Below are 27943 nucleotides of genomic sequence, written 5' to 3' on the forward strand. Positions count from 1 at the left end.
CCCAACACGTATAGTCCCATTAACCTCTTCTATACCAGGTTGAAACTTTGTTATAACCTTTACTAGTAAATTCTAATTTAATGTCACACAGGCAACGCAAGCAGACCCATCCCCACCATTATTTATTCACTTTCCTCACCAATTATATTACTTATTGCATCTTAATTTTGTAAAAAAAAAAAATTCTGTCTATTGAGTTATTATGTTTATTTTATTTATTTACATATAATCAAAAACGTAATGCACATGCCTTTTATTAAAGTTGCAACCACTTTTAAGGAACTATACTACAACTTACCGTATCACTCCGCCTCGATTGAACGCGATGCGGTGGTTGCCATAACGACGCGTTGTTACTGTTGCAGTCTCTACCCGGCCGGGGTGAATGAGTGGTAGGAGTAAGAACCAATCGGTTGCGAGAAAAGAGTTGGGGGCGGGGTTAAACGGAACTTGGCCGGCCAATCGGGAGTGTCGTGAGGGGTAGCCACGTCTTCTGCAGATCCGCATGCGATGTAGTGTGTGAATGAGGTGCAGGGGAGCGGAATAGAGAGGTGAGCTGCTATTTTGTTATGACTACTTATAGTTGTGCGTTATTTATTAGTATATTAACCCCTTAAGGACACAGCCCATTTTGGCCTTGAGTAAATTATCATTTTTGAGTTTTCGTTTTTAACATGTACGACTAACCAAAAAGAAAAGCAGGGAAAACTGAAAAGAAATCCGCAATTTTGCAACTTTTGGAGGGTTTTGTTTTTACCTAGTGCATTATATGATAAAAATTACATTGAACCCAATTTATATAGATTTTCTATTATTGTACCACTTTAATAAGAAGTCAAAACTTTATTGAACATTATTGTCCTTTTCTAACCCCTATAACTTTTTATGGGGGCTCATTTTTTGCGCTGTGATCAGTATTTTTTTTATTGGTACCATTTTTGTTTTTATGGCTCTTTTTGATAGTTTTTTATTACATTTTTTTTTCCCGGATCTATAATGTGATTTAAAAAAATCGATATTTTTGGACTTTGGAATATTTATACGTTTACGCCGTTCACCGTACAGGATCATTAACATAATATTTTAATAGATTGGACACTTCCACATGCATCGATACCAAGTATGTTGAATTAATTTAATTATTTTTTACTTTTTATTTTTGTAAAATGGGAAAAGAAGGGAATTATATTTTTTATTGGGGAGGGACTTATTCACTTATTAAAACTTTTTTTTTTTTTTACACTTTTACAGTTCACAGAGGGGACTATTTATTGCAATCATGAGATTGCTAATACTGATCTGTGCTATGCATAGCCATAGCTCTGATCAGTGTTATCTGCAATCTACTTCTCTGGTCTGTTCGGAGGGAGACCAGAGAAGAAGACCACATGATGATGGCAGGAGGCAGGTAAGGAGACCTCCGTCCGCCATCTTAGCTGATCTCTGGGGCCATGCCTTTGGTGATCAGATTAGCCACTGGAACCACCGCATTGCTGCAGATGCTGTGATTAATGTTGATCACGCCATCTGAGGGGTTAATGACGGACATCAGTGCGATCGCTAAGGTTCGGCATTACCGGCAGGTCCCTGGCTGCTGATAGCTGCCGCGACCCCCAGTCTATGATGCGAGCGCAGCTTCTGCACTCGCTTCATAGCTGCAGCGGGATGCAGGACGTACATGTACGTCCTGGTGCACTAAGTCCTTGGAGTTAAACTCCAGAACTTTTTCAATTTTCCACTTACAGGGCCATATGAGGGCTTAATTTATGGGGGACAAATTGTACTTTGTCTAACAAAACTCCCCCCAAAAATTATGCGTTGATATTGACAAAAAAACTAACATTTTCAGCTTCGAGGGGTTTTGTTTATTATGCTGTGCACTTTACTGTAAAAACTATTCTCTTGGTCAATATGGATTTTTGTTTTATTTTATTTTACTACTTAAAAAAAAAAAAAATATATATATATATATATATATATATATATATATATCTTTTTTGCTTTTTTTAATACAGTAGCAATGAACCAGATTCAGAACCTGTTGTACGATGCCCTAATAAAGACTCAGCATGTGGAGAGCGCGGCCCTCATCAAAGTAAAAGAAGCCATCGCCTTGACGTCACCAGGATACCATGTAAGGACAGCCATGTCATCATATGGGTGGGATTATGATTGCTGAAGTTCTAATTTTGTGACAGTAGACCTACCCAGTAGTGGTGAATATTAAGAATTAATATTTAAATTATATAGATACCTTTGAATACATTTTTTATTCTTGTTTCATACTTATTATGGTACAAAAGCATTTTCTTAATAGGTCTTTATTAAAAATGTATCTTAGTTTCTCAGTGCATTTTACTGTGAAATTCATCAGACTGTTTTTGACAAACTAAAGGCAGCGCTACACATTCCATAACTGTCTGACAAACGTTTTTTCAGCCAACATCAATCTCTCCCAATTTAATCTAAACATGCCATTTTGCTTTGTAGTTTGAGCTAAAGCCAAGAGCGAACCCAAAACACAGAAAGTGCTAATCCTTCCAATATAGTTTTTCTCTGTGTCGGATGCACTCCTGGTTTGTAGAAAAATACAGATCAGAATATTGACTTAATACTACGTGTGAACCCAGCCATAGGCTGTCTCCTTATCTCTCCTCTTCTACTTCACTTTCTGGTGCCACCTATTGAAGGTAGCATCCCTGCAAGTCCATGCAGGGTCCTTTAAAGAGGATCTGTGGCCAAACTCCAAAAAAATAGATTGCATTATCATCAAATAGCTTAGGCTGCCCTGATCACACACCTAATAGATTCTTGAAATGTCCTTCTGTTCCTGAGAAGTTAGGGTTTATAGTTTGTCTGAGAATTCAGGGAATCAGTCAGATGGGTGTGAACTTAATTTTAATAATGGGGTGATGGGCGGGGTTATACAGTCAGGGGTGTGTATTAGGCACACATGCTCCTGAATGTAAAAACATTCACATCCCTTAACTGTGTAATCGCGCCCATCACCTGATATTCATTCCTGTTGTTAAAGTTTAGTTCACCCCCATCTGACTGATTCCCCAAACTGTCAGATAACCTATAAATCCACATGTCTTGGACATGGGAGAGTGTATCTAGAAACTGTCAGTAAGTAACTCCTACTTGTGGAGGAGTTTCTGGAATGGCCAATCTACAGTCACCTATTAATGCTCTTAAAATGGCCCAAGCTCTGACTTATAAGGGTACGTTCACACTGCGTAATTCCCGCTGAGTTCCGCGCAGTGAACATTTACATCAATGTGAATGGGTCTTCCCCAAGACCCGTTCACACTGAGGAATTTCAGCGGCGGACAATTCCACCACTGGAATTGTTCCGCACAAAGAAAGAACATGTTCATTCTTTGCGCGGAAGTCCGCGAGCAGTGCATAGCTGTCAGTGGTGACGGTGCAGTGCCGCGCAGTCCTACCGCAGAAGTATTTCGCTGGCGGCCGCCAGATGGAATCTCCACTCCCAGAAATTCTGCAAGCAGAGATTCCGCAGTGTGAACGTACCCTAAGGAAGCTAACTTTCCCAGTGGAACTTGCATGACCTGTAAGACTCTGCGTGCCTTTTTGGCACTCTCCTCAAGGAGACATTTTACCCCCCTAGTAAAATAGACAATTAAAAAGGAAGACATTTTCTCCAAAGCCAGGCGCTTCTCCTAATAAAAAGTTATCTTTATTCCGTCAGGAAAGACATAAAAAGTTGGTATAAAAAGCACTTTCAACGCGTTTCTACCTCGGACTGAGCTCTTTATCAAGACGTGCATGTTAAAAGGAGTAAAGACACACATATAAATAGCAGCTCCAGTGATTGCACTGGCTGGGAATTTTGCCCAGTAATTGGTACACCCAAAAATCCGGCTTCACTACAGGGTGTTCCAAGATGGCTATCCGAGAACATCCTGTATCACACATAAAAAAAAAACATTACTTTTTCCAATGTATTCAAACTTGACATTAATTGCAATAAAGTGCAAGAATAACAATGAAACAATAAAAACCCATCTCAGAAGAAATGTGTGAAACTATAGGTAATAGGGTTAAAGTGAGCTCTGCTTAGTCCGTTAGGTCCCATGTCCTGCGGACCAGCTGACAGCGCATAGCGGAGATAGTAAATGAAGTTGCAGTGTGGTTTGCAGTGAGTATAAGCCTTTTCTGACTCATCTGTTAGGTGCAGAGCATTGCACCCCATGGTTGTTGCATTATTTGAGGAAGTTACTGATTCCAATTTTTCCGCTGTAGATGTGCAGAATTGCAGGGCAATAGAGTTCAAGCGAGCGCTACTCAGCGATCGTTATCTGTCTATGTGTCTAACGAGAAGAAAACGAGGGAAACGAGGAGGAAATAAAAAGAACAAAGAACAAAGAAAAAATCCATCCAACAATAAATCAACCATCAAAATCTTCAATATCTCCCAATACAAATTGAATCCCCATGAGGTTTCAGTACTTAAGAAGGGCCTCTCGTTCTACCCCACTTAGACTCCAGATTCATTCCAATTATTCCTAGATTTACATAAGTATATTAGGAAGCTCACTTTGAAACGCCATTTTAATATTATTAAATGTAAGGACATCCCTGGAGATGTGAATACCAGCACTCCTGTGACACCAGAACAAGAAACTAGCAATGAGTCTATGACATCAATCGGTAAAAAACCCATCCACTTTCTACCCTGTTCAGTCTCAAGGCCACCATATTAATATCTTTCATGAATTGGTCCAGACACAATTGGAACAGCTTGCCAGGAAAAGAAGAAAAGGGTCACGTCCTAATCTTTCAAAGAAGGAAAAATTGGCACTGGAGGAGCTAAAGAACAAACATGAGCTAGTGTTTAGAGCTGCAGATAAGGGAGGTGGCCTAGTTGTTATGGACTATCAATATTATGAAGATGAGGCCAACAACATCCTCTCTGACACTCAATTTTATAAACAGATCTGAGGAGACCCTTTTCCAGAAATTGGGAAGGCATTAAATAACTTCATCAGTACTGCCGTAGAGGCTCAGATTTTAAATAAAGATGAGCAAAAATGTCTCATCCCCTTTTTTTCCTGGGAAACCTTATTTCTACTTCATCCCGAAAATTTATAAATATACATTTGTGCAACAAGCGTCTAAAATAAAAAAAACGGTTTTACGCTAAATGGTTTCCTAACAGCTTGGTCACACATGCATACCGAAGAGCAACAAACCACACGCAAGCTGAATGTCTGATTCCACTTAAGAAGCCTTCACCAAAAAAATTCAAGGATCAATGTAACTTCATCACTGTGTACAATAAATCAGCAAGTGACATCAAAAGCATTTTGAGAAATAACTGGTACATCCTAAAAATGGATCCATTTCTTAAGGAGACACTTCCAGTAGCGCCCTTGGTTCAGAAGAGCCCCCACATTAAAAAACTTGTTAGCATCGAGCCAGATAAAACAGCATAAACATAAAATTACTGTTACGCCGAGCGCTCCGGGTCCCCGCTCCTCCCCGGAGCGCTCGCAACATCCTCGCTACTGCAGCGCCCAGGTCAGATCCACTGACCGGGTGCGCTGCGATACCGCCTCCAGCCGGGATGCGATTCGCGATGCGGGTGGCGCCCGCTCGCGATGCGCACCCCGGCTCCCGTACCTGACTCGCTCTCCGTCGGTCCTGTCCCGGCGCGCGCGGCCCCGCTCCCTAGGGCGCGCGCGCGCCGGGTCTCTGCGATTTAAAGGGCCACTGCGCCACTGATTGGCGCAGTTGTTCTAATTAGTGTGTTCACCTGTGCACTCCCTATGTATACCTCACTTCCCCTGCACTCCCTCGCCGGATCTTGTTGCCATTGTGCCAGTGAAAGCGTTTCCTTGTGTGTTCCTAGCCTGTGTTCCAGACCTCCTGCCGTTGCCCCTGACTACGATCCTTGCTGCCTGCCCCGACCTTCTGCTACGTCCGACCTTGCTCTTGTCTACTCCCTTGTACCGCGCCTATCTTCAGCAGTCAGAGAGGTTGAGCCGTTGCTAGTGGATACGACCTGGTTACTACCGCCGCTGCAAGACCATTCCGCTTTGCGGCGGGCTCTGGTGAATACCAGTAGTAACTTAGAACCAGTCCACTAGCACGGTCCACGCCAATCCCTCTCTGGCACAGAGGATCCACCTCCTGCCAGCCGAATCGTGACAGTAGATCCGGCCATGGATCCCGCTGAAGTTCCACTGCCAGTTGTCGCCGACCTCACCACGGTGGTCGCCCAGCAGTCGCAACAGATAGCGCAACAAGGCCACCAGCTGTCTCAACTGACCGTGATGCTACAGCAGCTACTACCACAGCTTCAGCAATCATCTCCTCCGCCAGCTCCTGCACCTCCTCCGCAGCGAGTGGCCGCTTCCGGCCTACGACTATCCTTGCCGGATAAATTTGATGGGGACTCTAAGTTTTGCCGTGGCTTTCTTTCACAATGTTCCCTGCACTTGGAGATGATGTCGGACCAGTTCCCTACTGAAAGGTCTAAGGTGGCTTTCGTAGTCAGCCTTCTGTCTGGGAAAGCTCTGTCATGGGCCACACCGCTCTGGGACCGCAATGACCCCGTCACTGCCTCTGTACAGTCCTTCTTCTCGGAAATTCGAAGTGTCTTTGAGGAACCTGCCCGAGCCTCTTCTGCTGAGACTGCCCTGCTGAACCTGGTCCAGGGTAATTCTTCCGTTGGCGAGTACGCCATTCAATTCCGTACTCTTGCTTCCGAATTATCCTGGAATAATGAGGCCCTCTGCGCGACCTTTAAAAAAGGCCTATCCAGCAACATTAAAGATGTTCTGGCCGCACGAGAAATTCCTGCTAACCTGCATGAACCCATTCATCTAGCCACTCGCATTGACATGCGTTTTTCCGAAAGGCGTCAGGAGCTCCGCCAGGATATGGACTTTGTTCGCACGAGGCGTTTTTTCTCCCCGGCTCCTCTCTCCTCTGGTCCTCTGCAATCCGTTCCTGTGCCTCCCGCCGTGGAGGCTATGCAAGTTGACCGGTCTCGCTTGACACCTCAAGAGAGGACACGACGCCGCATGGAGAATCTTTGCCTGTACTGTGCCGGTACCGAACACTTCCTGAAGGATTGTCCTGTCCGTCCTCCCCGCCTGGAAAGACGTACGCTGACTCCGCACAAAGGTGAGACAGTTCTTGATGTCAACTCTGCTTCTCCACGCCTTACTGTGCCTGTGCGGATATCTGCCTCTACCTTCTTCTTCTCTACTATGGCCTTCTTGGATTCCGGATCTGCAGGAAATTTTATTTTGGCCTCTCTCATCAACAGGTTCAACATCCCGGTGACCAGTCTCGCCAGACCCCTCTACATCAATTGTGTTAACAATGAAAGATTGGACTGTACCGCACTTCCGAAATTCTCCTTGGACTACCGTGGCTTCAACGCCATTCCCCAACCCTTGATTGGTCCACAGGAGAGATCAAGAGCTGGGGTACTTCTTGTTTCAAGGACTGTCTTAAACTGGTTCCCAGTACTCCCTGCCGTGACCCTGTGGTTCCCCCTGTAACCGGTCTCCCTAAGGCTTATATGGACTATGCTGACGTATTTTGCAAAAAACAAGCTGAGACTTTACCTCCTCACCGGCCTTGTGACTGTCCTATTGGCCTCCTCCCGGGCACTACTCCACCCCGGGGCAGAATTTATCCTCTGTCCGCCCCAGAGACTCTTGCTATGTCTGAATACATCCAGGAAAATTTAAAAAAGGGGTTTATCCGCAAATCCTCCTCTCCTGCCCGAGCTGGATTTTTCTTTGTGTCCAAAAAAGATGGCTCCCTACGTCCTTGCATTGATTACCGCGGACTTAATAAAATCACGGTAAAGAACCGCTACCCCCTACCTCTTATCTCAGAACTCTTTGATCGTCTTCAAGGTGCCCACATCTTTACCAAACTGGACTTAAGAGGTGCTTATAATCTCATCCGCATCAGGGAGGGGGACGAATGGAAAACTGCATTTAACACTAGAGATGGACACTTTGAGTATCTGGTCATGCCCTTTGGCCTGTGCAACGCCCCTGCCGTCTTCCAAGACTTTGTTAATGAAATTTTTCGTGATCTCTTATATTCCTGTGTTGTTGTGTATCTGGACGATATTCTGATTTTTTCTGCCAACTTAGAGGAACACCGCCAGCATGTCCGCATGGTTCTTCAGAGACTTCGAGACAATCAACTTTATGCCAAAATGGAGAAATGTCTGTTTGAATGTCAATCTCTTCCTTTCCTAGGATACTTGGTCTCTGGCCAGGGACTACAAATGGACCCAGATAAACTCTCTGCCGTCTTAGATTGGCCACGCCCCTCCGGACTCCGTGCTATCCAACGTTTTTTGGGGTTCGCCAATTATTACAGACAATTTATTCCTCATTTTTCCACTATTGTGGCTCCTATCGTGGCTTTAACCAAGAAGAATGCCAATCCTAAGTCCTGGTCTCCTCAAGCGGAAGACGCATTTAAACGGCTCAAGTCTGCCTTTTCTTCTGCTCCCGTGCTCTCCAGACCTGACCCATCTAAACCCTTCCTATTGGAGGTAGATGCCTCCTCAGTGGGAGCTGGAGCTGTCCTCCTACAAAAAAATTCTTCCGGGCATGCTGTGACTTGTGTTTTTTTTTCTAGGACCTTCTCTCCGGCGGAGAGGAACTACTCCATCGGGGATCGAGAACTACTGGCCATTAAATTGGCACTTGAGGAATGGAGGCATCTGCTGGAGGGATCAAAATTTCCAGTTATCATTTACACCGACCACAAGAATCTCTCCTATCTCCAGTCTGCCCAACGGCTGAATCCTCGCCAGGCCAGGTGGTCTTTGTTCTTTGCCCGTTTTAACTTTGAAATTCATTTTCGCCCTGCCGACAAGAACATTAGGGCCGATGCTCTCTCTCGTTCCTCGGATGCCTCGGAAGTAGAGGTCTCTCCGCAACACATCATTCCTCCTGACTGTCTGATCTCCACTTCTCCAGCCTCCATCAGGCAAACTCCTCCAGGGAAGACCTTCGTTTCTCCACGCCAACATCTCGGGATTCTCAAATGGGGTCACTCCTCCCACCTCGCTGGCCATGCGGGCATCAAAAAGTCCTTGCAACTCATCTCTCGCTTCTATTGGTGGCCGACTCTGGAGACGGATGTTGTTGATTTTGTGCGGGCCTGTACTGTCTGTGCCCGGGATAAGACTCCTCGCCAGAAGCCTGCTGGTCTCCTTCATCCTCTGCCTGTCCCCGAACAGCCTTGGTCTCTGATTGGTATGGATTTTATTACAGACTTACCCCCATCCCGTGGCAACACTGTTGTTTGGGTGGTCGTTGATCGATTTTCCAAGATGGCACATTTTATTCCTCTTCCTGGTCTTCCTTCAGCGCCTCAGTTGGCAAAACAATTTTTTGTACACATTTTTCGTCTTCACGGTTTGCCCACGCAGATCACCTCGGATAGAGGCGTCCAATTCGTGTCAAAATTCTGGAGGGCTCTCTGTAAACAACTCAAGATTAAATTAAACTTCTCTTCTGCTTATCATCCTCAATCCAATGGGCAAGTAGAAAGAATTAACCAGGTCCTGGGTGACTATTTACGGCATTTTGTTTCCTCCCGCCAGGATGACTGGGCAGATCTTCTACCATGGGCCGAATTCTCGTACAACTTCAGAGTCTCTGAATCTTCTTCTAAATCCCCATTTTTCGTGGTGTACGGCCGTCACCCTCTTCCCCCCCTCCCTACTCCCTTGCCCTCTGGTTTGCCCGCTGTGGATGAAGTGACTCGTGATCTTTCCACCATATGGAAAGAGACCCAAAATTCTCTTTTACAGGCTTCATCTCGCATGAAAAAGTTTGCCGATAAGAAAAGAAGAGCTCCCCCCATTTTTTCTCCCGGAGACAAGGTATGGCTCTCCGCTAAATATGTCCGCTTCCGTGTCCCCAGCTACAAACTGGGACCACGCTATCTTGGTCCTTTCAAAATCTTGTGCCAAATTAATCCTGTCTCTTACAAACTTCTTCTTCCTCCTTCTCTTCGTATTCCTAATGCCTTTCATGTCTCTCTTCTTAAACCACTCATCATCAACCGTTTCTCTCCCAAACTTGTTTCTCCCACTCCTGTTTCCGGTTCTTCTGACATCTTCTCCGTGAAGGAGATACTGGCCTCCAAGACGGTCAGAGGGAAAAAAATTTTTTGGGTTGATTGGGAGGGCTGTGGTCCTGAAGAGAGATCCTGGGAACCTGAGGACAACATCCTAGACAAAAGTCTGGTCCTCAGGTTCTCAGGCTCCAAGAAGAGGGGGAGACCCAAGGGGGGGGTACTGTTACGCCGAGCGCTCCGGGTCCCCGCTCCTCCCCGGAGCGCTCGCAACATCCTCGCTACTGCAGCACCCCGGTCAGATCCACTGACCGGGTGCGCTGCGATACCGCCTCCAGCCGGGATGCGATTCGCGATGCGGGTGGCGCCCGCTCGCGATGCGCACCCCGGCTCCCGTACCTGACTCGCTCTCCGTCGGTCCTGTCCCGGCGCGCGCGGCCCTGCTCCCTAGGGCGCGCGCGCGCCGGGTCTCTGCGATTTAAAGGGCCACTGCGCCACTGATTGGCGCAGTTGTTCTAATTAGTGTGTTCACCTGTGCACTCCCTATGTATACCTCACTTCCCCTGCACTCCCTCGCCGGATCTTGTTGCCATTGTGCCAGTGAAAGCGTTTCCTTGTGTGTTCCTAGCCTGTGTTCCAGACCTCCTGCCGTTGCCCCTGACTACGATCCTTGCTGCCTGCCCCGACCTTCTGCTACGTCCGACCTTGCTCTTGTCTACTCCCTTGTACCGCGCCTATCTTCAGCAGTCAGAGAGGTTGAGCCGTTGCTAGTGGATACGACCTGGTTACTACCGCCGCTGCAAGACCATCCCGCTTTGCGGCGGGCTCTGGTGAATACCAGTAGTAACTTAGAACCGGTCCACTAGCACGGTCCACGCCAATCCCTCTCTGGCACAGAGGATCCACCTCCTGCCAGCCGAATCGTGACAATTACCACCGGAACCAGAAAAGGGAGCTTTAGATGTGGCAAGACTCGTTGCCAATGTTACCATGAGATAAGCCACGGAGTAACATCTGTCACATCTCGAACCAATGGGAACGCTCACCCTATCAAACATCATCTAACCTGTGAGACATCATATGTTATCTACCTTTTAGATTGTTGTTGTGGCAAACAATATGCGGGTAGAACTGTCCATGGCCTTAGATGCAGAATCAACAAGCATCGTCAAAATATTAGAAACCACTTTCAGTTACATGGGTTCTCAAGGCTTTGTTCTAATAAACATCCGGACACACATCGACCTTTTACAGTAACCCCAATTGATCACATTCCAGATACGGTTACCAACAGATTTGAATTGCTCCAAAAAAGGGAGGTCTTTTGGATTTACAAAAGGGGAACACTGTCCCCGGCTGGTTTAAACGAGATTACAGAAACCATCATCTACCCTTCAAGGTCATATTCCCACAGTCCAGGGGCGGACATATCGCCTGTGCAGCCGGTTCAGCTGCACAGGGGCCCAGCGTGGGAGGGGGCCCGCCCTCACACGCTGGGCCGGTCCTACCATCGGACCCAGTGCACAGGGCCGCCATCAGGGGGTAAACCCATACACTTGTATGGGGCCCGGAGCTTCAGGGAGGCCCGGACGTCCCTGTACTTTTTTCCCGGCTAGTCAGTGAGTGACTGCGACTGTCACTCACTGACTCCTGGCTGGGTACCTGTCAGAACTATGACCGGGCCTCATAGTCTGGGGGCCCCGCAGGACTATGAGGCCCGCTCTTTCTAGGGCACGGGCCCCTTAAGAAGTACGGCAGGGCCGGACAGGCCAGGGGCTGATGGGAGTCGACGTCCCCCGCGCAGGCACGCACGTCTACTCCAGTCACCTGACCTGTCCCGGCGCGATCTCCAGTCCAGCAGCCTCCCGACGGATCCTCCCCATGCAGTGACACTCTGACAGGAGCAGCAGCTGCACCGAACCCCGGCAGGGTGAGTGAACGGGGGGTGTGTGTGTGTGTGGGGGTGTGTGTGTGTGTGGGGGGGGGGTGGGGGGGGGGTGTTGGATGGGGGCTATGTTGTTTGCAGACTACAATGGTGATGAGAGGTGCAGGGGAACTGGTGCTTGGGGTGTTATAGGGGTGATGAGAGGGGGGGTTATGGGGGTAATGAGAGGTGCAGGGGGTGTTATGGGGGGATGAGAGGTGCAGGGGGGTGTTATGGGGGGATGAAAGGTGCATGGGGAGGTTATGGGGGTGATGAGAGGTGCAGGGGGGTGTTATGGGGGGATGAAAGGTGCATGGGGAGGTTATGGGGGTGATGAGAGGTGCAGGGGGTTATGGGGGTAATGAGAGGTGCAGGGGGGTGTTATGGGGGTTATGAGATGTGCAGGGGGGTGTTATGGGGGGGATGAGAGGTGCAGGGGGTGTTATGGGGGGATGAAAGGTGCATGGGGAGGTTATGGGGGTGATGAGAGGTGCAGGGGGGTTATGGGGGTGATGAGAGATGCAGGGGGGTTATGGGGGTGATGAGAGATGCAGGGGGTGTTATGGGGGTGATGAGGGGGGGGTGTTATGGGGTGATGAGAGGTGCAGGGGGGGGGGTTATGGGGGTGATAAGAGGTGCAGGAGGGTGTTATGGGGTGAAGAGAGGTGCAGGGGGGTGTTATGGGGGTGGTGAGAGATGCAGGGGGCATTATAATAGTGATGAGGAGAGGTGCGGGGGTTATAGTAGTGATAAAGAGAGGTGCGGGGGTTATAATAGTGATGAGGAGAGGTGCGGGGGTTATAGTAGTGATGAGGAGAGGTGTGTGGGGGGGTTATAGTAGTGATGAGGAGAGGTGTGTGGGGGGGTTATAGTAGTGATGAGGAGAGGTGTGTGGGGGGGTTATAGTAGTGATGAGGAGAGGTGTGTGGGGGGGGGGTTATAGTAGTGATGAGAAGAGGTGTGTGGGGGGGTTATAGTAGTGATGAGGAGAGGTGCGGGGGGGTTATAGCAGTGATGAGGAGAGGGGCAGGGGTTATAGTAGTGATGAGGAGAGGTGTGGGGGGGTTAGAGTAGTGATGAGGAGAGGTGTGGGGGGGTTATAGTAGTGATGAGGAGAGGTGCGGGGGTGGTTATAGTAGTGTTGAGGAGAGGTTTGGCAGGGGTTATGGGGGTGATGAGGACACAGAGGATAAGAGGTATTATATTTAGTGGGTATAGTGTGTGGCAGGATTATATTTAGTGGGTACAGTGTATAGCAGTATTATATTCAGGGTACAGTGTGTGGCAGGATTATATTTAGTGGGTACAGTGTATAGCAGTATTATACTCAGGTTACAGTGTATAGCATTATTATATTCAGGGTACGGTGTGTGGCAGGATTATATTTAGTGGGCACAGTGTGTAGCAGTATTATATTCAGGGTACAGTGTATAGTATTATTATATTCAGGGTACAGTGTATGAGCAGTATTATATTCAGGGTACAGTGTGTGGCAGTATTATATTTAGTGGGTACAATGTGTGGCAGTATTATATTCGGAGTACAGTGTGTGGCAGTATTATATTCAGGTTACAGTGTGTAGCAGGATTATATTTAGTGGATACAGTGTATAGCAGTATTATATTTAGTGGGTACAGTGTACAGCAGTATTGTATTCAGGTTACAGTGTCTGTCAATATTATATTTAGGGTACAGTGTGGGGCAGTATTTTATTTAGGGTACAGTGTGTGACAGTATTTTATTTAGGGTACTGTGTGGGGCAGTATTATATTTAGTGGGTACAGTGAATAGCAGTATTATATTTAGTGGGTACAGTGTATGGCAGTATGCTATTCATGGTACAGTGTGTGGCAGTATTATATTCAGGGTACAGTGTGTGGCAGGATTATATTCAGGGTACAGTGTGTGGCAGTATTATATTTAGTGGGTACAGTGTATAGCAGTATTATATTCAGGGTACAGTGTGGGGCAGTATTTTATTTAGGTTACACTTTCTGGCAAGGTTATAATGATTACTGTCTTCATGCAGAGGATGAGGATCTGCTGACAGTGAGGAGCCAATGATGTCTGCATGTCAGACTCTGCAGAGAAGATGGAGCTGGGGGAAGACCTGGTCTCTGGACGAGATGAAGAAGAAAAGAAGACGTCACTCAGGTCACTGACATCATTGTGTGTTCTTATGACTGTCCCATCAGAGCTGTAGTCACTTGTAAGTTCTGCAGTGATGATGGGTAAAACTGTGTCCAATCTGTGTCTCTTCAGCTGTTACAAAACTACAACTCCCATTGCCTGAGGCTCTCCAGACATGATGGGAGTTTTAGCTTTCCAACAGCTGGAGAACCACTTCAACCGAGGTGATCGGTGGGGGTCTCAGGCCTTGAGTTGTGTAAGGGGCCCCGAAATTTCTGATGGCAGCCCTGCCAGTGCACATATGACAGGGAAACCAGTCTTGCCCAGTCACTAAACTGCTACTTACATCTGCCCATGGGGACTTCCTGGCTGAGGTGCGTGCAGTGAGTGACGTCATCGCAAGCACCTGGACGCTGACGTCCAGCGCAGAGCGTGCGATGATGTCACTTATAGCGCGCACCTCTGCCAGGAAGTCACCATGGGCAAATGTAAGTAGTGCAGGCCAGGTAAGAGTGTGTGGGTGAGTGAGAGTGGGTGTGTGTTTGTTTGTTGGGGTTATGCTACGCTACCTTATGTGGGGAATCTATGCTACCTAATGTGGGGAATATATGCTATGCTACCTAATGTGGGGAATATATGCTATGCTACCTAATGTGGGGAATCTATGCTACCTAATGTGGGGAATATATGCTATGCTACCTAATGTGGGGAATCTTTGCTACACTACCTAATGTGGGGAATATATGCTACGCTACCTAATATGGGGAATCTATGCCATGCTACCTAATGTGGGGAATATATGCTATGCTACGCTACCTAATGTGGGGCTACGCTACCTAATGTAGGGAATCTATGCTACGCTACCTAATGTGGGGAATATATGCTGCGCTACCTAATGTGGGGAATATATGCTACGCTACCTAATGTGGGGAAATTATGCTACGTTACCTAATGTGGGGAAACTATGCAATGCTACCTAATGTGGGGAATATATACTACATAATGTGGGGAAACTATGCTACCTAATGTGGGGAATCTATGCTACCTAATGTGGGGGAACTGCTGCCTATCTAATGCAGATTAATGTGAGTTGCAGTGCAATTTTATGGCATATTACTTTTTTTTTGGGGGGGGGGGGGGGGCCCAGGCACATTCTTTGCACAGGGGCCCTCTGTTGTCTGTGTCCGCCCCTGTCCCACACCCCTGTGCTCCGTCAGCATTCTATATCCACAGCAGGACAATTCTTCCATCCTAATTGTTCAGCACTAGCTAGGACTATCAACAATGATATCATCATTGATTTTACTCCCATTGTCAATATTATCCTTGACATTATATTAAGTATAATTTCTGCTCTACTTACCCTCTTTATTTTTCATCCAGTCCGCATATCAGCCAGATATTTTACACTGACTTCATGTCATTATTATTTCTATGAGATTAACACAACTCATATGCAGCATTATACTGCCCCCTCATGGCCAATTTTTATAGAACACAAGACATATACATCTTAACTTACAAGCAACAACAGTGCACTTTATTATATTCCATTTATATTCCTTAAATGTCATGTTCCATCTACTAAGAATTACCTCTATTTATGTATCAAACTGCATACCGAGGTAATATATGTGCACATAACTATCTTACCTCTTTTACGCTACCCTGCACCTGGCAACTTCGGATAATGAAACAAAAAGACCCACTTGTGGTCCAAAACACCGTACTTTAATTATAGGGTATGCAGATTATAAATGCGTACACCTCGCTCTTAAACTAGGATTATCTGACAACTTGCGAGGAATGCGCTTATATACTCTTATACTGAGGTCTATTGTCAGCCCACTACAGAGGACACTGAACTTCGTCATTCTACAGCGAATATTGGAACCAGGCATAACTTTAGCCAATCTTACTGTTATGGGGGACAACCTCCTGCACCTATTAGGTCAGGTAGTAGAGGTTTCTATCCACTGTGAACCGCTCATCCAATTCTGCTAGACGCTGTCAGCCTGTCTGCAGGACTTGCTGCCACAATGTAATTAATAATATCTCTAAGTAAGGGGATAGACAGATAACGATCGCTGAGTAGCGCTCGCTTGAACTCTATTCCCCTGCAATTCTGCACATCTACAGCGGAAAAATTGGAATCAGTAACCTCCACATATAATGCAACAACCATGGGGTGCAATGCTCTGCACCTAACAGATGAGTCAGAAGAGGCTTATACTCACTGCGAACCACACTGCTACTTCATTCACTATCTCCGCTATGCGCTGTCAGCTGGTCCGCAGGACATGGGACCGCGATACAACAACTAGTATTTCTAGGAAAGGGTTACTGACGGACTAAGCAGAGCTCACTTTAACCCTATTACCTACACATTTCTTCTGAGATGGGTTTTTATTATTGTTTCATTGTTATTCTTGCATTTTATTGTAATTAATGTAAAGTTTTAATACATTGGAAAAAGGATGTTCTCAGATAGCCATCTTGGAACACCCTGCAGTGAAGCCGGGTTTTTGGGTGTACCAATTACCGGGCAAAATTCCCAGCCAGTGCAATCACTGGAGCTGCTATTTATATGTGTGTCTTTACTCCTTTTAACATGCACGTCTTGATGAAAAACTCAGACCAAGCTAGAAACGCGTTGAAAGTGCTTTTTATACCAACTTTTTATGTCTTTCCTGACGGAATAAAGATAACTTTTTATTGGGAGAAGCGCCTGGCTTTGGAGAAAATTTCTTCCTTTTTAATTGTCTATTTTACTACTGCCTGACGACCTCCTTGGATGATCGGGTTCTCCTGGGCTGCTGACCCACTATTGATGCGCTGTTGTAGATGTTATGCTCTGAGCATAACCAACTCTGGTGAGCACATATGTGTTGAAAACTCTGCTTTTAATGTTTTTGATAATACACTAGGATCGCGCTCCTCTTCTTTTTGTCTCTTCATTTTACCCCTCTAGTCCCTCTTCTTACCTAAACTTTCTTCTTCGCTGATTTATAACCTTTGGAGACTGAAACTGGGACCCATCTGAAACAGTGTGAAGGATTTTACTGTAAATAGGATGCTGCAGAAGGCTCTAGAAAAAAAATCCTTTTTAATAAAGATTTATGGGAAAAAAGTTTTGTACCATAAAAGGGAAAAACAAGAATTAAAAAAATGAATTTAAAGGTGTCCATAGACTTTAAACATGTGTCCACTTCTTAATGTAACTGTCTTGTCTATGTTCTGCATACCATGCTGTGAAAAAGTAATGGCTCTTTTCAATTTTTTTTATTTGTTTTTGTAAATTTGTCACTTTTAAATGTTTCATCAGCAAACAAATTTAACATTACACAAAGAAAACTCAAGTAAACACAAAATGCAGTTTTGATGTGACCCCTATAACTTTTTTATTTTTCCAAGCACAGGTCGGTATGAGGACTCATTTTTTGCGCCGTGATCTGAAGTTTTTATCTGTACAATTTTTGTTTTGATCGGACTTTTTGATCACTTTTTATTCATTTTTAATGGTATAAAAAGTGACCAAAATACGCTTTTTTGGACTTTGTAATTTTTTTACGTGTACCCCATTGACTATGCGGTCTAATTAACAATATATTTTTATAGTTCGGACTTTTACGCACGCGGCGATACCACATATGTTTATTTTTATTTACACTGTTTTATGTTTTTTTTATGGGAAAAGGGGGGTGATTCAAACTTTTATTAGGGAAGGGGTTAAATTACCTTTATTAACACTTTTTTTTTGCAGTGTTATAGGTCCCATAGGGACCTATAACACTGCACACACTGATCTCCTATGCTGATCACTGGCATGTATTAACACGCCTGTGATCAGCGTTATTGGTGCTTGACTGCTCCTGCCTGGATCTCAGGCACGAAGCAGTCATTCGTCGATCGGACACCAAGGAGGCAGGTAAGGGCCCTCCCGGTGTCCTGTAAGCTGTTCGGGATGCCGCGATTTCACCGACTGACTAGCCGGGATACTTTCACTTTAGAAGCGGCGGTCTAAAGGGTTAATACCGCACATTGCCGCGATCGGTGATGTGTGGTATTAGCCGCGGTCCCGGCCGTTGATGAGCGCCGGGACCAACGCGATGTGATGCAGGGTCGCAGCGCCCCACCGCTTCATATCGCTGGAGGCGGCGCAGGACGTAAATATACGTCCTACGTCGTTAAGGGGTTAAACTAATTTGGTCCTAGTTACTGTGAAAGGCCAGCCAAAGCTACACATAAGTGTAGACTGTATGTACACCTACGTGGTGTACGATTTTTGTTCCTGTTAAAGTCATAAAGGCCTAGTTACTCTGAAAGGCCAGCCAAAATTACACACCTGCTTTTGAAGCCAAATACAGTTTTAACCCTTTAACGACCATAGACGTGTATACACGTCCATGTGCCATTAAGCAGGTATGGCGCGGGCTCCTGACTCGAGCCCGCGCCATACCGGCCGGCCCTCAGCTGATTCCTGTTGCTGGGGGTTGACATTAATAGCCGACATGCAGTGATCGCCGCGGCCGGCTATTAACCCTTTAGATCGCCATTGTCAAAGCTGACAGCTGCATCTAAAAGGTACCTTTAACTGCTCCCTGGTGGTCCAGTAGGGTAGTTCGCCCCCCTCAGCGGGATCGCAGGGGGAAATTCCACTTCTGAGGTAGCCGAAGGGCTTACCTCTTCTCCTGTGTCGGCTGCTGCGCTGAGAATGATAAATACTGTCAGGAACCACATTGATATGTATGAGGAATCATATGACTCCTCCTAAATGTCCCCCTTTTCCCAAATTCCATATAAAAATATATAAACTTAATTAAAAAAAACATATGTGGTATCGCCGCGTGCGTAAATGTCAGAACTATAAAAATCTAACGTTAATTAAGCCACACGGTCAATGGCGTACACGTAAAAAATTCCAAAGTCCAAAATTGCGTATTTTTGGTCACTTTGTATACCCTAAAAAAATTTATAAAAAGTGATCAAAAAGTCAGATGAAAACAATTATGGTACTGATAAAAACTTTAGATCACAGTGCAAAAATTGAGCCCTCATACCATCCCGTATACGGAAAAATAAAAAAGTTATAGGGGTCAGAAAAGGACAATTTTAAACATACTAATTTTGGTGCATGTAGTTGTAATATTTGTAAAATAAAGAAAACCTATATAAATTGGGTATCCTTGTAACCCTATGGACCTACAGAATACAAATATGGTGTCATTTTTACTGAAAAGTGCACTGCGTAGAATCGGAAGCTCCGAAAAAAAAAATTCTGTGTTTGCCATAAATTCCATAAAGTCCAATTGGTGGTGCAAAAAATAAGCCCTCATATGAGTCTGTAGGTGCAAAATTGAAAGCGCCGTGATTTTTAGAAGGTGCTGAGGAAAAAAATGAAAGTGCAAAAACTGAAAAACCCCTGGTCCGCGTAGTGGAGCGTATAGTCCTCCTCTCATAAGTGTAACACATACGCACTCAGCTGGTGTATATGTATGTCAGGCAGAGAAGTGCCAGGACGTGCACAGAGGAGTGGTAGAGGCTTAAATTCATCAGGCGCAGGCAGAGGTCGCAGCAGACTTGGAGCGAGTGGCAGCAGAAGTCGCAGCGAGAGGCCTGAGCTCCCGGTATAAGCTAGCGGTCGTGTCTCGACTAGAAACCCATCTGTTGTCATCAATTGGTTAACATGGTCATACACTTCATCACAAGGGACATCTGATACCCCCAATCAACAGTCAGTGGGTTCCTCAGACACAATTCTCAGTTGGCATGGCCAGGGAGAATTTCCTGTCCTCCAATTCCCTCTATCCTATGCTGTTCCCTCCACCACAGAAGTATCGTATGCTGTGGGTTCAGCTCCACTATTTAGTGAGGACGATCTAGAGGACAGTCAGCAGCTACTACCCAGCCAAGAATTGGAGGAGACATCCGCCGATTACTCTGCTAGGTGGGCAAGTAGTGATGAGGAGAGTGGTGTGGGAGGTGGTGTTACGAGCGTTCAGGCTCCTGCAGATGACACTGTTGAGGAACCTGAGGAGGACATCAGTGACGTGCAGACAACTTGATGATGATGAAGCTGATCGCACTTGGGAGCCGGGTGCAGAAGGGGCTTCATCATCATCAGGAGAAGAGGGTTGCAGGTTGCCCGTGAGGCAGCAGCAGAGCCAGCAAGGTGGTAGCATGGTTGGGAGTCAGCATGGTGGCAGAAGTGGGAAGTCTGGAGCCAAACAACAGGGGTTCCTGGAGTCGGAGGCACTGTTGGGGGGAAAATCAGCTACAGTCAGACCAGACTCCAGACCTGCACACACATTAGAAACCTTGCTAACCATTTTCATGCTGGTGGCATCACAAACACCCCTCTCGTTCACTGCACTAGCACTCCTCATGTGCACTCCTGCATGATGATGGCCTGGAGCACCCCACCCTCCAGGAAACCGCTGCTACCCTCCGACTCATATTCATTATAAGAATGAAGGTCTAACGCAGAAACTTGTGCAAATAAAAGCTGATTCTTTATTTCCACCACGTCATGACAGGATAACAGTAACGCGTTTCAGCCGGTCTTGCCAGCCTTACTCACTATAATCCGAGGAGGAGGAAGGCTGCTTCCAGGTGATCCTCGCTGAGGGGAAAACTGGGAGTGGGGGTGACACAGGCAACAACAGGTACAGCATTAACAGTCACCGCTGAACCCCCCTTACTACCCCCAGCCAATTCACCACCTTCTCCCCCTTTACTGCCATTATCTTCTCAGGGGGGCGGGGGGGGGGGTGGAGCAGGGATGGGGGTGACACAGACACCAGCAACCACACTATTGCCAGCCACTGTACTAGCTTTTGCACCCCCTCACCGCCCCCAGCCACTTCACCATCTTTTCTGCCATGACTATCTTCCATAGCCTTTACCTGCTCCTTCACCGATAGCACTTCATCTTCACCGCCACTGCTCTCCCCATCATCCTCCACCACCACAACCTTCTTACCTGGGGTTTTCATGGCGGTGAATCTGTCATCGTTTAGCAGCTTCGCCCGAAAGATACCACTGCCTTCCACCAGCTCTTGCCTCCTCTCCTCCAGCTTTTTAATTCCTAGTTTTAAAGCCTGCGTATTTTAAGTTCCAGCCTCTTCTTTTTGGAACCAGTGTTATGGAGGTTCCTTACCAACTTCAGGTCTTCCCTCACTGCATGAAGCTCTTTACTGCAGGTTTCGTATTCCTTGAACTTCGCTGTCATACGGGAACAGAAGGTGTCTGTTGATTCCCTGGGCCCTCTCTTCCCCCATATCTCCACATCAGCCACACTTTTCTTGCTTGTCTTTTTCTTTGCCGTCGCCTGGGAAGCAGAGCCCGTATTGCTACGGACTCTGCTTGATCTTCTCCCACCGGCCAGAATGTTGGCTGTAGCAGGCTGCTCTCCACCCCCTGCCAGCCTAGAACAGGAAGTGGAGGCCCGGGACTCCCTGGACTCCTTGCAGGAGGCCCTTCCCAGGAGGCTGCCATGCTCCTGGGAAGAGGCTTGGTGGAAACTCTGCTGGCTCTGGCCTGGTTCCTGGAAGTCTGGAGCTCTTATTAACACACAACCTCCCTCTAGCAGTTGGAGCTGGAATTACCATGGCTGCTGGCACCAGACTTGCCCTCCAAAGCGTCCTCAAAAAAAGATTTAAAGTTTGCTCATTCCAATTACCAGACTCTGTCATTGTGCTGCTGTGCGGCAGTGATTCTAATAGCGATGCCTGTGATTTGCATGTCATACTGAATAGCAGTATTATTTCACTAACACAGCACAGCTTTCTTATGGTTGAGCCATGAACACTGACCTTAGCTGAGGCAAGTGAGGCCTACAGTTCTTTAGATGCTGTTGTGAATTCTTTAGTGACCTTTTGGATGACTCTCCACTCTGCTCTTGGGGTCATTTTGGTAGGCTGGACACTTCAGGGAAGGTTCACCATTGTTGAAAATGTCCTCCATTGTAGATAATGGCTCTCACTGTGGGTCCCAAAGCGTTATAAATGGCTGTCACCCTTTCCAGACTGATTGCTGATCAATTGCTGATCAATTACTTTGTTTCTCATCTGTTCCTGAATTGATTTAGATCGTGGCATGAGGTCTTGCTGTTTTGAGAACTTTTGGCCTACTCCACTTTCAGACAGGTCCAATGTAAGTGATCAGTAATGGGGCCTAGGTGTGGTTAGTGAAATGTACCTTTTATCTCAAGGGGGTGTTTTTTTTTTACATAGGTCCATGAAGAGTTTGATTTTTTTCCCATAATAAATGAAATTATTACCTGAAAGGGGCATTTGTTTCCTCATCTGAAACATTAAAATGTGACAAATGTGCAGAAAAATAAGAAATCAGAAGGGGCAAAAACTTTTTCACAGCACTGTTTGTATTATAACTCCTGGTTTCATTGCAGTTTGTTCTGTATTCTGATTGCAGCTACAGCCCCAACAAGTCAATGGGATTATCGATGCATTTAAGAACCCTGCAGCCCTTAGAAGAGAAGGGTTACATTTTCGAGAGAAGAATTACAAGTGTATTCGTGCTGATAAAAATTCCATCTATGCAAAATGTGTGAGTAGCTACAAGATCTCCTGGGGTCTGCTATAGACATTTAGGGGGCACTTGTTAGCACATAGAGGTGAAGATAGAATTCTTTCTTCCTACAGCCACCTATAGGGGGGGTGCTTTGCATACAAATGTATACTGATTTTATTAAGTTCAATAGGAGCTATCTAAATTTCTATGTTGTTAGCGAGTAGATGCCCCTAATGGTGACTGCAAACCACCGGCATTGTGTTATGTCATTCCATAACAGCTCTAAAAATTGGAGCATAATATTAAATGAACTTATAAACCATTTATAGAAATGTGTAATTTTATAGATGATCAATATATTTACAGAGTTTTTTTTTGCCATATTCACCTTGAGCATTGTTTTTAACAACTATACCTATGTCCTTTACTAGTGTCACTGCCATTATATTGAACAAATGTTATTGGTAGGGTGAATCAGTCTTCTATACATTGGACTCTTTGTGGATGTGCCCCATCTATATAGAACAGACATGATGAGTCCTACAATGAGTCCATGTAAACACACCATGTCCGCCCAGCCACAATCCTGAAGACCAGCATATGGGCAACTTATATCAGTACGATGGTATATGGCACATACATAGCTCTGGCATCTTAATTTAGGTTATCCTGGAGAACCCCATTTAGTCATCTGCCGGGTCAGATGCTTTCAAAGTCTTGCTTGATACAGCATTATTAGTATCACCGGACAGAGATTTTCTAAATTTGTTTGTACAGGATAATGATGGAGTCATAATGATAAAAACCAAGGCCAATATCCTCCTTGCTACATACCGTGATGGCATGTACCCTAGTGTGTGTGTGGAGGCAACTGAGAAGCTTGGTAGGTTTTCACTTGTTAACCTTTTTGTTACCCATTATAAAGATCAATAACTTAAGATATGACAACTATATGAAGTGGAAAAGAAATCTTCTATGTGTTCATCTCTGTTAATTATTATAGTAGTTATATTTCTGTACAAAGAGCAGTATTAATGTTATATTGTTGTATGTGGGGCAGTATTATAGAAGTTATATTATTGTAAATAGAGGGCAGTATTATAATAGTAATATTGTACTGTGGTGAAAGTGTGCAGTTTCCCTTGTGCTGGCGTGTACTTCTATCCTTCAGGTTCCAAGTGCCATAGATATAAGGCTTGGTATCATACAGTGTGAGTAGGAATGAAGGACGTCACTCACCGGGATGCAGTATCGTAATTTATTTATTTTCATCGGTGCAGGAACAGAGGGTATACACGGACGATCTTCTAGGGACGCAGCTATTCAGCCATGAACTGGGTTACAGCTGTTGCGTGTGCGTCAGCACACTTCGTCAGACCCTGGGTCTGATGAAGCGTGCTGACGCACACGCAACAGCTGTACGTGGAAAAATAAAAAAGTTATAGGGGTCAGAAAATGACAATTTTAAACGTATAAATTTTCCTGCATGTAGTTATGATTTTTTCCTGAAGTACAACAAAATCCAACCTATATAAGTAGGGTATCATTTTAACCTTATGGACCTACAGAATAATGATAAGGTGTCATTTTTACTGACATATGCACTGCGTAGAAACGGAAGCCCCCAAAAGTTACAAAATTAAGTTTTTTCTTCGATTTTGTCGCACAATTATTTTTTTTTCTGTTTTGCCATGGATTTTTGGGCAAAATGACTAATGTCACTGCAAAGTAGAATTGGTGATGCAAAAAATAAGCTATAATATGGATTTTTAGGTGGGAAATTGAAAGGGTTATGATTTTGAAATGGTAAGGAGGAAAAAACGAAAATGCAAAAAAACTGAAAAACCCTGCGTCCTTAAGGGGTTAAACAACACAATGTAACTCCAAGTCAATCACACTTCTGTGAACTCACACTGTCCACTCAGGAAGCAACACTGATTGACAATCAATAGACAACAGGTGGAAGTTATAGGCAATTAGCAAGACACCCCCAATAAAGGAGTGGTTCTGCAGGTGGTGACCACAGACCACTTCTCTGTTCCTATGCTTCCTGGCTGATGTTTTGGTCACTTTTGAATGCTGGCAGTGCTTTCACTCTAGTGGTAGCATAAGACGGAGTCTACAACCCACACAAGTGGCTCAGGTAGTACAGCTCATCCAGGATGGCACATCAATGCAAGCTGTGGCAAGAAGGTTATGCTGTGTCTGTCAGCGTAGTGTCCAGAGCATGGAGGCGCTACCAGGAGACAGGCCAGTACATCAGGAGACATGGAGGAGGCCGTAGGAGGGCAAAAACCCAGCAGCAGTACCGCTACCTCCGCCTTTTGTGCAAGAGGAGCACTGCCAGAGCCCTTCAAAATGACTTCCAGCAGGCCACAAATATGCATGTGTCCACTCAAACAGTCAGAAACAGACTCCATGAGGGTGGTATGAGGGCCTGACATCCACAGGTGGGGGTTGTGCTTACAGCCCAAAACCATGCAGGACATTTGGCATTTGCCAGAGAACACCAAGATTGGCAAATTCGACACTGGCACCCTGTGCTCTTCACAGATGAAAGCAGGTTCACACTGAGCACATATGACAGACGTGACAGAGTCTGGAGACGCCGTGGAGAATGTTCTGCTGCCTGCAACATCCTCCAGAATGACCGGTTTGGCAGTGGGTCAGTAATAGTTTGGGGTGGCATTTCTTTGGGGGGGCTGTACAGCCCTCCATGTGCTTGCCAGAGGTAGCCTAACTGCCATTAGGTACCGAGATGAGATCCTCAGACCCCTTGTGAGACCATATGCTGGTGCGGTTGGCCCTGGGTTCCTCCTAATGCAAGACAATGCTAGACTGTGGCTGGAGTGTGGCTGGAGTGGCTGGAGTGTGTCAGCAGTTCCTGCAAGAGGAAGGCATTGATGCTATGGACTGGCCCGCCCGTTCCCCAGACCTGAATCTGATTGAGCAGATCTGGGACATCATGTCTCGCTCCATCTACCAATGCCATGTTGCACCACAGACTGTCCAGGAGTTGGCGGATGCTTTAGTCCAGGTCTGGGAGGACATCCTTCAGGAGACCATCCACCACCTCATCAGGAGCATGCCCAGGCGTTGTAGGGAGGTCATACGGGCACGTGGGGGCCACACACACTACCGAGCCTCATTTTGACTTGTTTTAAGGACATTACATCAAAGTTGGATCAGCCTGTAGTGTGGTTTTCCACTTTGATTTTGAGTGTGACTCCATATCCAGACCTCCATGGGTTGATAAATTTGATTTCCATTGATCATTTTTGTGTGATTGTGTTGTCAGCACATTCAGCTATGTAAAGACGAAAGTATTTCATACGATTAGTTAATTCATTCAGATCTAGGATGTGTTATCTTAGTGTTCCCTTTATTTTTTTGAGCAGTGTAGTATAGACGTTTCATTTATTTTCAAAGTGGTACACCACTGGAAAACATTTTTTTTATCAACTGATACCAGAAAGTTTAATAGATTTGTAAATTACTTCTATTTAAAAATCTTCCAGTACTTAGCAGTTGCTGTATGACCCAGAGAAAATTATTTTCTTTTTTCATTTCCTTTCTGTCTGACCACAGTGCTCTCTGCTGACACCTCTGTCTGTCTCATGAACTGTCCAGAGCAGTAGAGGTTTAGTATGGGGATTTTCTCCTACTCTGGACAGTTCCTGACATAGACAGAGGTGTCAGCAGAGAGCACTGTGGTCAGACAGAAAGGAAATTTCAAAAGAAAAGAACTTCCTGTGGATCATAACAGCAGCTGATAAGTACTGGAAGGATTAAGATTTTTTAATAGAAGTCATTTACAAATCTGTTTAACCTTCTGCCACCAGTTGATTTAAAAAAATTTTTTTCCAGCGGAGTACGCTTTTAAGTAAAATAACTATATAGGCATGAACACTAAGAATAATTTTTTTTCTAAATCAGAAATACCCTCATAGTAGTTGTCACTTCCTTCCCCCACTGTTCTTGTGATCATATACATATATATATATATATATATATATATATATATAGCAACAGAAGAATGCAGCAGCACACTGCCAGCACAAAGATATAGATAGAACATGAATATGCAGTTAAAACATGAAGAGCTATACAGCTATGGTGTAATAGATGCAAATGTGAAACTATGAAATAGTGAGGCACTTAGCTCGCAAATTTGTCTCCGCTGGCGGTCAAATAGCTTGGACCGTCCCACCGCGATAAGGTGGCCTCATTGGGACGGACCCTACACTGTGAATATGCCTCTGTGTGAACAATTCAGTAAGCATGGCAGGGTCTGGAACATCCAAGCCACCTTATATACACACCTGATAGAGGTGGGTGGGGTGCAAGGCCAACATGGAGGTAGCCACTCCCCCGTATGTGCAATACAGACAATATACGTCTATATATATATATATATATATATATATATATATATATGTATATATATATATATATATATATATATATAGATATGTTAGCTTTTACTCATTAGATGGTAACAATGAGCGCAGGAGAGATCTTTTATACGTCTTCTGTATAGTATGCTGATTCTTTTCATGAAGCTATAAACAGCTAAGTGCATTCTTGGCCATAAATCAGTGCTTTGTGCATTATATAACAAGGTATATTCGTGTGTATAGTCATTTATTTTATGGTATTTTTTGTTGTTGTTTAGGATGTTATTTCCGTGAGAAGGAAATATGACTGCAGACAACAGACATTATTGTGGAGATACAAGTGCAGATACACTGCTGGACATCATGTGAGAGGCAGAAATTCATATCCTTAAGAAATTATTTTTGTCTTTTTTCATGATTCTTGGCTATAAAACAATTCACCAAAGATGGTGCTAGAAAGTTTGAGAAGCTTTTTTCTTTTTTTTCTTCTGCATTAAATGTCTTTATCATAAAAAGTATGTGAACCTTTGCTTTCAGTAATGTATGTCATTCTCAGGCTATATTCATCACTGTGTCTGTTTATTGCTGTCACGTTATTAATTTTGGGAGGATTTCGTGTATGAGCGCAAATCTTCATACTATTAAGGTTTTGTCTTCCAAAACCATAACTTTATTGTTCTGTTGACATAGCCAAATAAGGGCATGTTTCAACTTGTACCAAAGTTTTACATTTTTGTGAGGTGAGCCATGGTCTTTAACTTTAACTTTTTTTTTACAACTTTTTAATTAAATAAAATTTCTTTCTGTTTTTTTTATCATTTACATTTTACTAATGTTATAATTTGATACCAATATCAATAAAATATAT

General features: G+C 45.0%; 2 protein-coding genes across 6 annotated transcripts in view; one reads left to right on the top strand and one right to left on the bottom strand.

Moving 5' to 3' along the window:
• The window catches only part of FAM228B (family with sequence similarity 228 member B), an 88684-nt gene that overhangs the window by 36363 nt on the left and 24378 nt on the right, over positions 1-27943 (bottom strand). The window contains exon 1 of one of the 3 annotated variants that reach the window (XM_056564342.1): positions 299-421. The exons of the other annotated variants lie outside the window; for them this stretch is intronic. The gene's annotated coding sequence lies outside the window, so the exon portion shown is untranslated. Of the gene's footprint in view, positions 1-298; positions 422-27943 lie in introns of those variants that run through there. 3 annotated transcript variants of the gene reach the window in all.
• Positions 413-27932, top strand: PFN4 (profilin family member 4). Of its 3 annotated transcripts, none has more exons than XM_056564346.1 (5): positions 413-551; positions 2016-2134; positions 22580-22714; positions 23456-23561; positions 27354-27932. In XM_056564346.1, exons 2-5 carry the CDS (start codon positions 2021-2023, stop codon positions 27380-27382), a joined length of 384 nt encoding a protein of 127 aa, XP_056420321.1. In that variant the 5' UTR covers positions 413-551; positions 2016-2020; the 3' UTR covers positions 27383-27932. The 3 variants fall into 3 exon arrangements, with proteins under 3 accessions (XP_056420321.1, XP_056420323.1, XP_056420322.1); XM_056564347.1 differs by having other exon boundaries at positions 417-551; positions 2019-2134; XM_056564348.1 differs by lacking the exon at positions 23456-23561.

Source organism: Hyla sarda, chromosome 3 (assembly GCF_029499605.1).
Source record: "Hyla sarda isolate aHylSar1 chromosome 3, aHylSar1.hap1, whole genome shotgun sequence".
Classification (NCBI taxonomy): Eukaryota; Metazoa; Chordata; class Amphibia; order Anura; family Hylidae; genus Hyla; species Hyla sarda.

Bases quoted from the DNA above. Each gene is read 5' to 3' on its own strand.
- PFN4 (XM_056564346.1), top strand. From the start codon at position 2,021: ATGAACCAGATTCAGAACCTGTTGTACGATGCCCTAATAAAGACTCAG. The intron at 2,135-22,579 runs GTAAGGACAGCC...TTCTGATTGCAG, and splicing joins TGACGTCACCAGGATACCAT to CTACAGCCCCAACAAGTCAA. The intron at 23,562-27,353 runs GTAGGTTTTCAC...GTTGTTGTTTAG, and splicing joins GGAGGCAACTGAGAAGCTTG to GATGTTATTTCCGTGAGAAG.